A 14,333-nucleotide genomic window follows, 5' to 3' on the forward strand; every position below is an offset into this window, starting at 1 on the left:
TTCCCAGAGGAAACAAATTAAGCATGGTTGCTCAATTCATTAACGAATGTTTAAATCCACAAATAAAATAACATAAAAAACCACCCTTGCAATCGTTTCACAGTCAGAGGTAATGAAAGCGAGACCCAGTTTAGATCATCCCATTCGTTTTCATAAATTCAAACGCACTCTAGGCAGTTGCGCGTAAGAAGCCCTGCGAGTCTGCGCGGAGCAGTGCGCAAGCGCGCTGAGGAGCGGAAGCGGGGAGGCGGGGCTAGGCCCGACCAGCGAGCGGAAGAGGCCCGGGCGGCTGGGTGAGGCGGTGAGACGGTTTGGCGGTGAGTCGCGGTCTTTGCGCAGGTCACGGCCCCAGAACCCGGGAGACGCCAAAACAAACTGAAGGACTTGGGATTCCCGAGCAGTCGCCGCCGCCGCTGCTGCTTCTGCCACCGCGGACGTCACCGTCCCCACCGCCGGAGAACGCGGCCCTGAGAGGCCCCTAGGCCTAGGCGCGGCCCGCGGAGCCAGACGTGTTGCTGCCGTGAGTAAAAGGAGCGCCCTCTCCACGATCACTTACAAATTAAAATGGAGGAAATTTCGTTGGCTAACCTGGATACTAACAAGCTAGAGGCCATCGCTCAGGAGATATACGTAGACCTGATAGAGGATTCCTGTTTGGGATTCTGCTTTGAGGTACACCGGGCAGTCAAGTGTGGCTACTTCTACCTGGAGTTCGCAGACACTGGTAGCGTGAAGGATTTTGGCATTCAGCCAGTGGAAGACAAAGGAGCGTGCCGCCTCCCGCTTTGCTCCCTTCCTGGAGAACCTGGGAATGGGCCTGCTCAGGAGCTCCAGCGCTCACCTCCGGAATTCCAGTAGCTGCAACACGAGAGAGTCTGAGAGTGACCAAGACAATAACATAGACTGGTCCTGTGGTTTGGAAGAGTAAGCTAAAAAAAAAAAAAAAAAAAAGACAAAAGTCCTAATTCCCCTTGAAGATCCTAGCATTTTAAAACCCAAAGTGGTGGAGAATTTAGGAATTCAGATCCTTTTTTAAGTGTATTTCCTGGGGTCAGATCTGAAACCCTGGGCAGGAGGAGCCACACAGTCTGCGTATTGATCTCTAAACACACCAGGATGTGCGCAAGATCCTATAGTGCCCCCCAGTGCACAGGTGAGCAGTTGTGTGCCCAGCATATAAAACCCTTTGATTCCTCAGCCTTTCTGTCTGCCTGATATCAAGGGCCTTCTGGACAGTTTGGACATTACTGTTGGTCAGGCCATTGTCAGTGGCCTTCAGTGGGACTGCTCCTCTGATCTGTAAGCCTTTGCTTTGGGTTTCTCTGAAATAAAGGTGTGCGATCTGGATACTAACAATTTCAACTTGGGAAAACCAAGAATAAGAATTCCCAATCAAATTTGTTAGGAGTGTTCTGTGGCCTTGACTCCGACAAGAAGAAAAGGTCAAAACCACCTGTTTCCCAAAGGTCCTGCATTTACAATGATTTCAACCGACTTGGGGACAAGACCTAGCCTTGGGCTTAGCAGAGCCGTCTTTCTTGCTTGCCTGGTGGCATAGGCTTGGCAAATGGACAACTTAGTTGTCCAGACAGTCTGAGGATTCAGTTATGATCCCCTAGAGAGGTAGCAGGGACCTCTGCAACTATGCACGATCTCTCAAACTTGCAAGATTCATATCTGGATGTAGTATGCTGTGGACATGTGTTTGGTGGGGCACTCATTTCCTACTCTGAGTTACTGGTTACCTAGCTAGTCCGTGGGTGTGACTTGGCCATCATGCCAGGTTACTGCCTGCCTCCCACCCCAGGGCAGGACTGAACTATCGAAGAGCATCATGGCTGTGCAGGTGGCTGTGGCTTAAAATCTGAGCCCAGAGCTGCCCTTGATAATGTGAATGGGTTAGTGTTAGGAGCCAAGGAGCAGAACTGGGTCATCTCTCATCTGACTGTGTTTAGAATCTTGTTGAATGCCCCTGTTCCTTCGGTTGGGCAGTTAGAACTTGGCTATAGTGAACATCCAAACTGTCACCGCCTTCTCTGCTCCTCACGAGAGGCAGTCCTTTCCACTCAGTCCCCTTGGATCTTTTTGACAAGAAGTGTCTTTTTGTTGTTGGAAGTCAGGAAAGACCTCCAGAATTCCCTGGCTTCAGGAAATGGGATAGGGGAGGATGGGAAATAAGAGCCACATATCAAAACTACTCTCCACTTTACTCCTTGAGCAAGGTTTATGAAGTGTAAAGGGTGGTGGCCCCAAGATGAGCAAGAACCGGTGCTGCTTTATTTGAAATGTTTTCTTACCTCATTCTGTGCTCCAATAAGGGTCCTGGCCTCATGTGTCTGGCTTGCTTCCATGTTCCTCCTGTCCCTTGCTCCACTGCCTATCTGGTGCAGCTCATGACCCCAGGTGCTGCTTGCCGCTCCAGCTTTCACATTTACCAGTTTCAATTCATCTCTCTTAATGCTACTGCTTCTAAAACCTGCCCAGTTTCCTTTCCCTTGACCTTTAAGATTTTTGTTTTTCTGTTTTTGTGGAAGACCCAGAAGAAAATCTTACAGCTTTCTCTGTTGGGGTTGGAATTGGAAGAGAACTTAATTTTTTGTATTTAAAAGGCAGTGTCATGCCTTAGCATTTCTCTTATATAGGACTGCCTTGCTAGTATGCCCTCCTGTTGTGTCTTACTTCATGAGAACAACTATCTTCTTGCCTTTGCTGGATACTGCCTCTTAGGACCTAAGCAGAGAGCAGTAAAGGCTGATGGACACACACAGGGATGGAGTTGGTCCTTATCCATTCTCTAACCCTTGCTGTGCATGTATCCTTCCTTATCCCAGAAGGGACTGTGTACTGTGCGGACTGTTTTGGGTTACATACTTTAGAGGGTTAAAGAAATAGAGATTGGGCTTTGAGATTATTCCTACCTTCTTCCCATAGAGTCTTGATCAGAATTGGGGCCTAGTTACAGATTGATCTCTAATCTAAGAATTGTGATAACTTTTGAAAAAGCAAAGTTTGGCAGGAGCTAAAATAATTTTGATTTATCTTTGCCCTTTTTGTTAGACATCTCCTAAGAGGATGCAGAGGGAAAGGAGGGTCTAAATGAGACTCTGGCCTATTTCCAAACAGTGTCTTGGAAGCAGGATGAAGGTAAGGGAGAAAGGCCATGGTCCAATCACTCTTGCTTCTGATAGAGAACTCAGATCTCAGACCATGATATTACTGTGTTCTTTCTGGCCTTTTCTCCTGACTAGAGGAGGAAGAAATGGGAAGTAGTTTTGAGTAATGGTTCACAGTACCTCCTTTTTGGCTTTATTTTCCACCGCCTTTCTACCAAAAGGGCAATAGCTGCTACCCTGGATGGGTATAAGGTGGGCTTGGTCTAACAGATGCCCGGAGGAAACAGACTCCTTTTGGAGGAGAAAATACTCCCTACCATATAGTTGACAGTGGTTAGGAACTCTCCTTTTCCCTACCTACCTTCCCTCTAACAGCAGAATTCCTATCCTTCTCTCCTTGATTAAGTGTATTGATCACCCTGTAATCCTATTATGTATCTGAGTGTGTGTGTGTGTTATGGGGGAAAGGGGTTCTTTACAATTTCTGTGGTTTGTGGCTTTTTCTTCCATATATTAGTTTCTACCACCGCATGCCCAGGGACCACTGCCTAGCATTATCGCATGCTGGGATCATTGGGGGAGGGTAGTGAAGCTCACCACTGTCCTTTGTTTTGGAGATTCTTATTTTTGCATAAGTAGTCCATTCTATACAGATAGCTGACTAACTGTGTATTCCCCTTGCCCCTATGGCTGCTGGTGTAAATAAACTGCATCTCCCCAATGGTAAACAATAATAAACAAAATTTTAAAAAATGACTTTATTTGGACTCTGTTCATCTTTTAAACTTGCATATGTTTTTCAGGCATAGACATTGACATAGTAAAATAAATGTTAAATTACTGTTGAGCCTTAGTACTTTCTCCTAAATGGGAGTTTTATCAAAATAGAGGGACTCTGCCTAGCCTTGTTTCTCAATCTAGTCCTGCGAATTTAGCTTTATGCAGCATCCAGTGAAAGAACCAAACTATACAGAATTCTCCCTTTGCTGTATGAGTGAACAAGTGATCCCAATTCTATCACTAAAAGCCTATGGTGAAAGATAATCCATTTTGAATGGAACTCAATGTGCCTTACTATATACATTTTACCATCATTTTAAGCTAATATCCTTGCTCTGAAAAAGCAAATGATACATGGCAGAAAATGATTCTGCCTTTCTAAAGGTAATTTCTTTCTTAATACTTTTTAAAAAAATTTTACCCCAATATTTTTAAGTCTTTCATTTTGTTTTTAACAGTACTTCTGAGGTTTTGTATGTCTTTCAATTCCTAATCCGGAGTTTGAGCACTTCCCCAAAAGTCATACTTAATAATCCTGAATGTCAAGCAAAAATTAGTAACTTTGCCTTCTATATTAGGACCTGTGTGAAGTGTTTTAAAATGTCTCACAATTTTTTTAGAAAATGTTTTATGAAGTGAGAATATATTTATGTGCTAAAAGCACATTTATTAAACATTCATGTCAGTGTTTAAAATAATTAGGGTTAACAAATTGCCAGTATTCGAGTCAGCTAGAGATAACATCAGACAATGGAAGTTTCACTCTGCAGTGAAGGGGTTACAAGCTCTTTGATTCTCATTTATGTTCCAAAAGAGGCCTGTGATGTCACTTGGGGGAAAATATTACAAGTGATGTGCTTGTTCAACAAGATTTTGCAGATAAACCTATAAATTCCTTGGGTTTTGTTTTTGTTTTTTCCATTCATGAAAGCATTTTAAATCATATTCTTTGAGCCTCATTGGAAATATGTGAGCTAAAAAAGAAATGGTAAATTGGTTTTAGAGATGAAAAAATATGTTCAATAGCAGTGACTTGTCCACAGTTCAAGACAAAAATCCACAAGTGATAGAAGCAAAAGTAAAATGCTGATGTTGTGACTGCTAGGCCCGTGATCTTTGTGGAAGCAATAGGATATTTAATAAATCAAAGAACTAATTAAAAAAACTACAGTTAGAATAAAAAGAATATGATACTTATGAGCAACTTTAATGCATTGAATTAGAAAATAGGTAAAAAGGAAGTCTATTTTAAAATATAACTCATCAGAAGTAACTCAAACTGGTAATACTTTCAATAAATGGATACATCTATAACTTAATCCATTCCATCTCTATCCCAGTACACACATAAAAACACCAGGCAGTTTTATGGACAATACAGCAAACGACCATATAAGCCAAATATCTAGATTGAAAAAAAAAAAAAATGTTAGCAAATCAACTCCTTTAAAATACCAAAAGTAAACATTGAGTTAATCACAGGACAGCAAGATTTTAATTAAGAAAATCATCATATTACTATTAGAGAAAAAAACGTGAAAATTTCAATAGATATCAAAAAATAATTTTATAAAATTTAATACCAATTATTGCCTAAAAGTAATGGCATTAACAATATGAACACAAAGGCTAAAGAACTTGCATACACTGAAAAAGGGTATATAGCAAAAATTTACAACAATTACTATGCTAAATAGTAAGTACTTGGAAGCATTCTCTTTAAAAGCAGGAATGAAAGAAACAAAATTTTCATTGTTCTCAGATGATGCCTACATGGATAATTCTATGGAATGTACAAATATACTATTGTAAGAATGAGAATATAGTAAAGTTGCTGGATATAAGATCAATATCCAAAACAATACTAAAATTTAAAAAGCTAAATTTAGAATGTAATGCAAAAAATTATAATGGTCCTATGAAATAATACAACAACAAAGGTTTTAGATTTTGTGGAAAAAATCATAAAGTTTTCTTCTAATATGTTTGAAAAATCCCAAATAAATGTAGAGAGGATGTTCATGGATAGAATGTAATATCATTGCTCTACATAAGTGATTAAAAGCAATCTTGATTAAAATGCAAATAGACATGTTCATGGACCTTGACAAAGTCATTTTATTAATAAGATTTATATGAAAGGCCAGGTATAAGAATAGACAAGATCTTTTTGACAAATGTGAGTATCTTATATATTATAGTTTTGAATCAAGAACAAACACTTGAATAGCGTTCAGAATCAGATGGAAACACACACATTTTTGTCATCCTGATGTATGACTAAATTGGTATTACAATCAGTGTATTATTAACATATTCTGAAATTTGTTATCCATAAATAATAGAAATATACTACAGACACAACATTAATTCCTATGTAGGTTAAAGATTTATGTGTAAAAGTCAAACATCAAAACTTTCTAGATATATATGGGAGAATATATTTATAATTGTAAGAGAAAATTTTATTCAATAAAAGCACCAAATATAGAGAAAAGATTGAAGTATTGGACCATAATAAAACTTTCTCATCAAATCATGCTAGAATCAAACCAATAACTCATTGTGCTTGTAATTATGCAGTACTTATAACTGATAAAAGATTATTAACAAAATAGTTATGCAATTGACTAATGTACATAGTAAAACAATAGCTCATTCTTAAAAGGAGAAATCCCAATGACCAAAAGGATGTGAAAAGTTCATTTAGCTTAAGAGAAAGGCAAACTAAAAACAACTGAAATACCAATTTATTCAGTATGGTTAAAATTAAAAAATGATGACATCTGAAAGCCATATGGAGCATTGCTGGTGGACTGTAAATTGGCAAAAATGTATCGGAAAGCAATTTAGAAATATCTATTGAAGTTGAAGGTAACCAATACCCCAGTATTTCCACTTCTTGTAGTATTATAGAAAATAGGTAAAAATAGAAAGCAATGAATACTCATTAAAAAATATATATGTAGTCACTACACAGAAGGAAAAAGAAATTAACCAGAGCTGCACAAATAAAATCTTTAGTAAAACATATATTATAATTTACTGCCCTTCATTTGAAGCTTAATAATAGGCAAACCAATGCTATATATTGTATAGGGATGTATGTGTATATAATAAAATGTACACCAAAAATGTTGAATTCAACTTCCACTTTCATGTGTAAGGTGGTCTAGATGTTAGAAAAAGACTTCTTGATATAAAACATTTGTATGTTGAATAAATTGTAACAAAGATGCTCTCAAATGCATTGTGATCTTCCCAAGGAAGTAAGAGAAATACACAGAATAAGCAGCTCTTTTTTTTAACACGGATACAACAAACCAGCAATATAAGTGAAAACAAAAAATGAGACTGTACTGGAAAAAATATAGATACCACATGGGAATGGGAGATTAAGTCCTGATCATCACAAATTGAGAGTGTAATTACAAGAGACCTGGAATTATGATTAAGTCCTTGGCAAAAGGATGGGCAATAAAACCAGATAGATGATAGATAGACGGGAGAAACCTTCTTGAATTCAGAGAGAACAGATGAGAAAGTGAGAAAGACTCTGCCATTGCCTGAGGTGAAATGAATTGATTAAAATAATAACGATGCATCATCATTATTTCGTTTGGAAATGTATACCCATACACTTGCTTTCACATAGTTATCCTACCCTGCCAGTCAGAGAAACTTCTGAGAATTGAATAATATATTGAAAATTATATTGTATCTCTTTACTACCTGAAAGAATTTTTGACTACCTCAACATTTTCACAAAATATAAGCTTGCAATAAAAGAAACATCTATTTCTTTAAAGATTTCATTTATTGCCATCATACTCTGCATCTAATAATTCTATTTACATTTACAAGAAAAGAATTCTAATTCTGTAGCTTATTTCTGCTGACTCTCTCTAGACTTAGAACTCTTTTCTTGTAAATAGTGCTATTAGATATGGAATATGATGCCTATAAATGAAATCTTTAAATTAATAGGTGGAATTTTAAACATGAGCAAATAACTGGAGAGAATGAATGATGATAATGCAGTTTTACAAATGAAAGAACTTCTAAAAGCAAAAAAAAGTGTGTCAATAAAATTAAAAACTCCATATATAGGTAAAATTTCAGTTTAATCAACCTGAGAAAAGACAAGAAGGAATGAATCATAATGAAACAGTTCATACACAACAAAATGTGCAGTTGTGTTGGCTTCTTGTCTCTTGTTAATAGACCTACATGTCATTTTTTAAAGTATTAACAGATAATCAAAAGGTGAAAGTGCAGCAAAGAAAGAAAGTGCTAATACTGGAAATACTATTAAATGTGGTTAGAAGACGGCTGATCATGGGAATGATGACATTGACAACATTCTAGAGACCCAAGACATGCAGCCAGAGGAACTCAGTAAAGGAGAAATTATCAAATAAACAAGGAAATTGGTTGTAACAAAAAAGGATAAAGATGTTTCAGAGGAGGCAAAGGTTCCACTAAAATTGACATTAAAGGATATGTCAGAGATATTTCACGATATTAAAAGTGCAGAGGGTAAGAAGTTGTATGCTAGACAGAATTTTAGATTCCTATCCACTTGTTATTCAATCAAACAGTAATCTAAATACTGCTATGAAATGATTTTGCAGATATAATTAAGTACCAAGTCAGTTGACCTTAAGATATGGAGATTATTTAGGTGTGCTTGACCCATTCATGTGAGCACTTTAAAAGTAGAGAGTAGAAGACATCAGAGAGATTTGAAGTGTGGGAAGGATTCGATGTACCATTGCTGTTTTGAAGATGTAGGGGGGCCACCTGAGAAGTGCAGGTGCATCTAGAAGCTGAGAATGGCCTCCAGGTGCCAGCTAGCAAGGAAATGGGGACCTCAGACCTACGGCAATAAGCCGAAGATTGAATTCCTCAAACAACCTGAATGATGTTGGTATCAGATTCTTTCCCAGAGTATCCAGATAAAAGCCCAACCTAGCTGACCCTCTGTCTTCAGCCCTGTTAGACCCTAAGCACAAAGCTCTGCTACGTACACCGTGACTTCTGACCTAGAGAACTGTGAGATATAATAAATAAGAGTTGTATTAAGTAGCTAAGTCTGTGGTTAGTTGTTACACAACAATAAAAACGAATGTGGTCATAAACTGATACACATTTAGGATTATGACAATTCACCAAGGCACAGAAAAGATGCTTGTCCTGTATCATGATTTATATATGAGAAGAAGGCAAGCACTGTTCAAACTGTTCTTGATAAGGTTTGTACAAATAAGACATTTATTCTCAATGTTTCTAATATTTAAAATAAATGTCCTTCAATACTGGTTTTACTACTTTTTCATTTCCCTGTACATTTATCCCTTTTATCACATTTATTAAAGAGAGTTTTTAATGTTTTGACAAAAAAATTTTCTAAAGTTGCTGAATGATCTTAATTCTTTCCATTTATTATTAAAGTTGCTTTGCACAATTTCAGTTTGCATTGTCATTTTTAAAGTCCCACACACTGTGCAAAGCTAGGGCTGCCTATATCACTATCATTTATTATCTTAAATATTTCAAGAGATGTTAATGCTGTATCTGTTCAAATAAATTAGCAATTGGCAATCACGAATGACACACCAACTTTTCAAAATAGCTTAGGAGCTTTAGTTTAAAACACAAAAGACATGGGTCTCCCAGATAGCATTTTGTGGAAGCTTATGAGACTGACAGGAGAAGAAGTAAAATGAGGAAAGCAGTTAGTAGCAAAAGGAGAGAAATAGAATATAGGCTTGATGAAATAGAGAATATTTAATCACAGAGAGGAGAGAGGTAGTACAGTATCTGCATTAACAAAAAGTCAGAGCGAATTGCATGAGTGAGAAAGAACACAAAGTATTAGAAGGAAGAAAAAGTTCATAGGCATTGTATTCAAATATGTACATCTTAATCCTCACTCTCCAATTTATTAGTAGAGTGAATTTGGGAAGGTAATTTATTCTTTATGAACTTCAACTTTATAATAATGGAGATAGCAATGCACTTTACAGTATTATGTGACCTAAATACTGTGTGTAAGTTTTAACCTACGTGGGATAATGAGAGGTGACAGGCAGGGATGAAATAAAATTTTCCATTCCCTTTGTAACACTCAGTGATTTCATGAGCTAAAAAGCTGGAAAATTGCCACCAAACCCTTCATATTCCCAAGATTAGTTTATCATCTAAATACAGAGACTTTTTCACAGTTAGATTATGGGTTCCATCACATCAGTCTATGATTTTCTATTTTGTATATTGTTTTAGGGCTTTGCCCTAGACCTCTCATCATCTCTTTAGTGAGAAACATACCTCTCTAAACCGTGATCTTATCTCTGTTTTAGATTTATGTATCCAAGGGCATGCTAGATATCCCCAATTCTGTGTTTCACAGAAAACTCACTTTTATCTCATGCAAAACTGAGGCCTGGGAAGCTTCAGCTTCAACATGTGCCCCAGTGAATTTTATTTATTCTAAATGTTGAGAACAGCTGTCTTAGAGAGAAAGCAAAAAATAACTTTATATCAATCCTATCAGTCTCTAACAGGCCATCCCTGGGATGTTAGATATCTTGGGCAATTGGTTTTCTTTATTGGCTGAGGTCCTGTATATATAAACTATATGATTTAAAAATGCATTACAAATTTAATGGAACATGTGAGAAATAGTGGTTTATTAATTAACATTTAAAATATTTAAAATGGTATATAGAAAAAAGTAGTTATATATTTTATTGCCCAATCAGTACTTGAGAATTTCATATTATCCAGGGACTATTGCTTTCTATTTAGTCCAGAAATCATTGTTTTCTGTTTTTTATTGTCAAATTTCTGAACCCGGCTAATTTCATATCTCTCACTGCAAGAAAATGGTAGCAATGCCATTTTTACTCATAGTGGCATGACTCTTTGTAATCTTGTTTGTATTTATATAATATAGATCTCTTGCTTCTACTGTTCCCTAATACCTCTGTTTAATGCTTATTACATTATTCATGATGTAGAATTATTTACAATTTACCTATGAATATTCTATTCCAATGGTTCTCTGAAAGGTTGTTAATATTTTTTCTTGATTATGATCACCAGTGTAAGTTTTAATCACAATATACGGGAAATGTGTACAACAGTTAGATTTCTGGATGCATTAAATTTACCAACAGAAAACTTGTATAATGTAAATGTAGAACACCACATCTTCCATCAGCGTTAGAAGAGTTTTCAGTCTCTTTAGGCCATGGTCACTGAATTCTTAGAAAGTGATCTCTTTCAATATTCACCAGATCTTGCCTCTCACTCTGAACCATGAGTAGGGTAGATAGGTGAGGGCTTCTCAGCAGAGAGAGAATAGCAGTCTCATTCATACAAGGAATATCCATCTCATGTACTGTAAGCCTTAAGAAAATGCCAAGAAAACGTGAGACCACCACATAAATTGGAAGCAAGAGAAGTCAACTATTAGGCCATTAGGGTTGTGCAGTAATAGTCTTAAAAGCCCCTGGAAAAGATATGTGCCACCACCCGTGAAGAACTGCCTGACATGTTGCGTGGAGTATATAGAATAAGTTGGGATAGCCAGCTTGCTTGCAGCAAGAGGAGCAACAGAGGGTACCACAAAGTCAAGGAAACTGCTGCTACCCCTGTCACACTCTAGTGGTAGAGACAAGAGGCAATTTTATAATTGGAAGAGATACTCATATGGCAAGAACCAATACATAAACCCACACACTTGGTTCAAGTCCATGTGTTGGCATTGGACCAATGGTGGGCTAGAGCCCTGAACTCATCCAGTGTCCTTGAGTGACCATGATACCAAATCTGTATTTCAGTAACTTTCTGGCTGCCCAATCTTATACAATCCTAGTGAAACAAACAAACAAACAAACAAAACCCTCTACTCTGGATAGCAGGAGTGATCCATTGAAGCTAGCCCTCCTGGAACTGGGACTAGATCACAAGTACGAAGTTCCTAAGACATCTGGTGGATCTCATGACCAGGATAGAGGGTTGTGATAGTTAATTTTATGTATTAACGTGATTGGACTAAAGGATGCCCACACTGCTAGTAAAACATAATTTCTGTGTGTGTCTGTGAGGGTGTTTTCTAAAGAAATTAGCATTTGAATTAGACTGAGTAAAGAATATCCATCTTCACCAATGTGGACAGGTATCATGCAATCCATTGAGGGTCTGAATAGAATAAAAGATGAAGGAAAGGTGAATTCTTTCTCTTCTTTACCTGAAACTCTTGCTCTCACACATCCTACCCTTAGATATAGGAGCTCCTGATTATCAGGCTTTTAGATTCTGGGACTTACACCAATGGTTTCCCGATTCTCAGGCCTTCAGCCTTTGGCTTCTGGCCAGGAGTTACATCATCAGCTACCCTGGTTTTCAGACTTTCAGACTTGGACTGAATCATATCACCAGTTTTTCTGGCTTTCCAGCTTTTAGGCAGCATATTGGAAAAATTCTTGGACTCCATAATCATATCAGCCAATTCACACAATAAATTTCTTACATATCTATATGTATCCTATTGGTTATATTTCTCTGGAGAACCCTGACTAACATTTGAGTCAAAGACCATCCTGTATGGGGTTTGGGCCAAGATGGGTTTGCCAGTGCTGGCTACTCCCAGGTATTGAGAAGGATTTAGAAAATTTTGAGGAAGACAATCCAAAGCACAAGGGATACTCTGAGATGTAGGCCCAGAGCTGGGATCCACTTTTCCAGAATAAATGTGATACTGAACCACAATATAAAGTTTATCTTTCTTGTTGTATGTCCTAAGTATTTATTTCATTCTCTTTCCTTTCCACCACAGCTCTTACTATCATCAGGTGTATACTGTATATTCCAGGAACACTAAATGTGTGTTTGTTTTCTTTTTTGTTTTGTTTTGTTTCCTTTTTTTTTTTCCTATTAGTTTCCCAAACTTCATGAGTTTGCCTTGTCTATCCTATTAGCTAAGGATTCCCCCTCTTATTTTTCCTCCCTTAGCTTAGCTAACTCTAAAAATCTTTGAAGTTTCAGTAAACATAGAATGGTCTTGGAACCCTGGTCAAAAATTAATTGACTCTAGGTGTTTGGGTTTATTTCTGGGTTTCCAATTCTATTCCATTAGTCTATGTGTCTGTCCTCATGACAGTACAACAATGTTTTGATTACTATAGCTTTGTAGAAAGATTTCAAATTAGTAAGTGAAAATCTTTCTACTTTGTTTTTCTATTCCAATATTCTTTTGGCTATTTGTTGTCACTTGCAGTTTCATATGAATTTCAGGATAAGCTTTTAAATTTCAAAAAAAATAAAAATAAAAAAGGTCATTGGAATTTTTTCTTTCTTTCACTGCTGTACCAGATTTGATTTCATTGCGTGCATTGGAATTGTGACAGGGATTGCATTGAATCTGTATGTCATCTTGTGGGGAAAGAACAGTCTCTTCTACAAATGATGCTGAGACAACTGAATAATGTCATACAAAGAATAAAGTTGGGCCCCCACATCACTCCATATTCAAAAATTAATTCCAAATGGATCAATGGTCTAAATTTAAGAGCTAAAATCATAAAATTCTTACAAGAAAATTCTTACAAGAGGTAAATGGTCATGACCTCCGATTAGCAATGGATTTGATACCAAAAATATAAGCAACGAAACAGAAAACACGCAAATTAGGTCTAATAAAAATTTAAGACATATGCATCAGAGGACATTATTAAGAATATGAAAAGACAACATAGAGAATGGGAAAAAATGTTTGCAAATTCTATGTCTGACAAGGGTTTAATATCCAGAATATATAAAGAGCTCTTACATTCAAAGACAAAAAGACAACCAATCAAATTAAAATATGGGTAAATGACTTGAATAGTCAGTTCTCCAAAGAAAATATACAAAAGAAACAAGAAAAAATGTTTAACTTCATTGGTCATTATGGAAATATAAATACAAACCACAATGAGATATCGCTTCATACCTGCCAGGATAGCTTTTATTAATATAAAAAACAAACAAACTGAAAAAATAACAAATGTTGGCAAGCATGTAGATAAATAGGATCCATGGCACTGTGGAAAATAGTTCAATGGTTTCTTAAAAAGTTAAACACAGAATTACCATATGATCTGGCAATTCTTCGCCTCCTAGGTATATATCCAAGAGAAATAAAAACATATGTCCACACAGAAATTTGTACATAAATGTTCATAGCAACATTAGTAATAATAGCTAAGAGGTAAAAACAGCCCAAACGTCCATCACAATGGCTGATGGGATAAATTGTGATATATACTCTCAATGGAATATTCAGCCATATAAAACAATGAAGTACTGACGTGTGCTACAACTTAGATGAACCATGAAAACATTTTTCTAAGTGATAAAAACCAGACGCCATAAGCCACATACTACATGATC

The 14,333-nt window shown here is 36.9% G+C and overlaps 1 protein-coding gene across 1 annotated transcript; it reads left to right on the top strand.

Annotated features, from left to right (window-relative positions):
- Nucleotides 1-311: 311 nt before the first annotated feature.
- On the top strand, nt 312-3,828 carry ATXN7L3B (ataxin 7 like 3B). The gene has a single exon (XM_069491865.1). It carries the CDS (start codon nt 565-567, stop codon nt 856-858), a length of 294 nt encoding a protein of 97 aa, XP_069347966.1. The 5' UTR covers nt 312-564; the 3' UTR covers nt 859-3,828.
- Nucleotides 3,829-14,333: the final 10,505 nt, after the last annotated feature.

This window comes from Eulemur rufifrons, chromosome 16 (assembly GCF_041146395.1).
Source record: "Eulemur rufifrons isolate Redbay chromosome 16, OSU_ERuf_1, whole genome shotgun sequence".
In the NCBI taxonomy this organism is placed as follows: domain Eukaryota; kingdom Metazoa; phylum Chordata; class Mammalia; order Primates; family Lemuridae; genus Eulemur; species Eulemur rufifrons.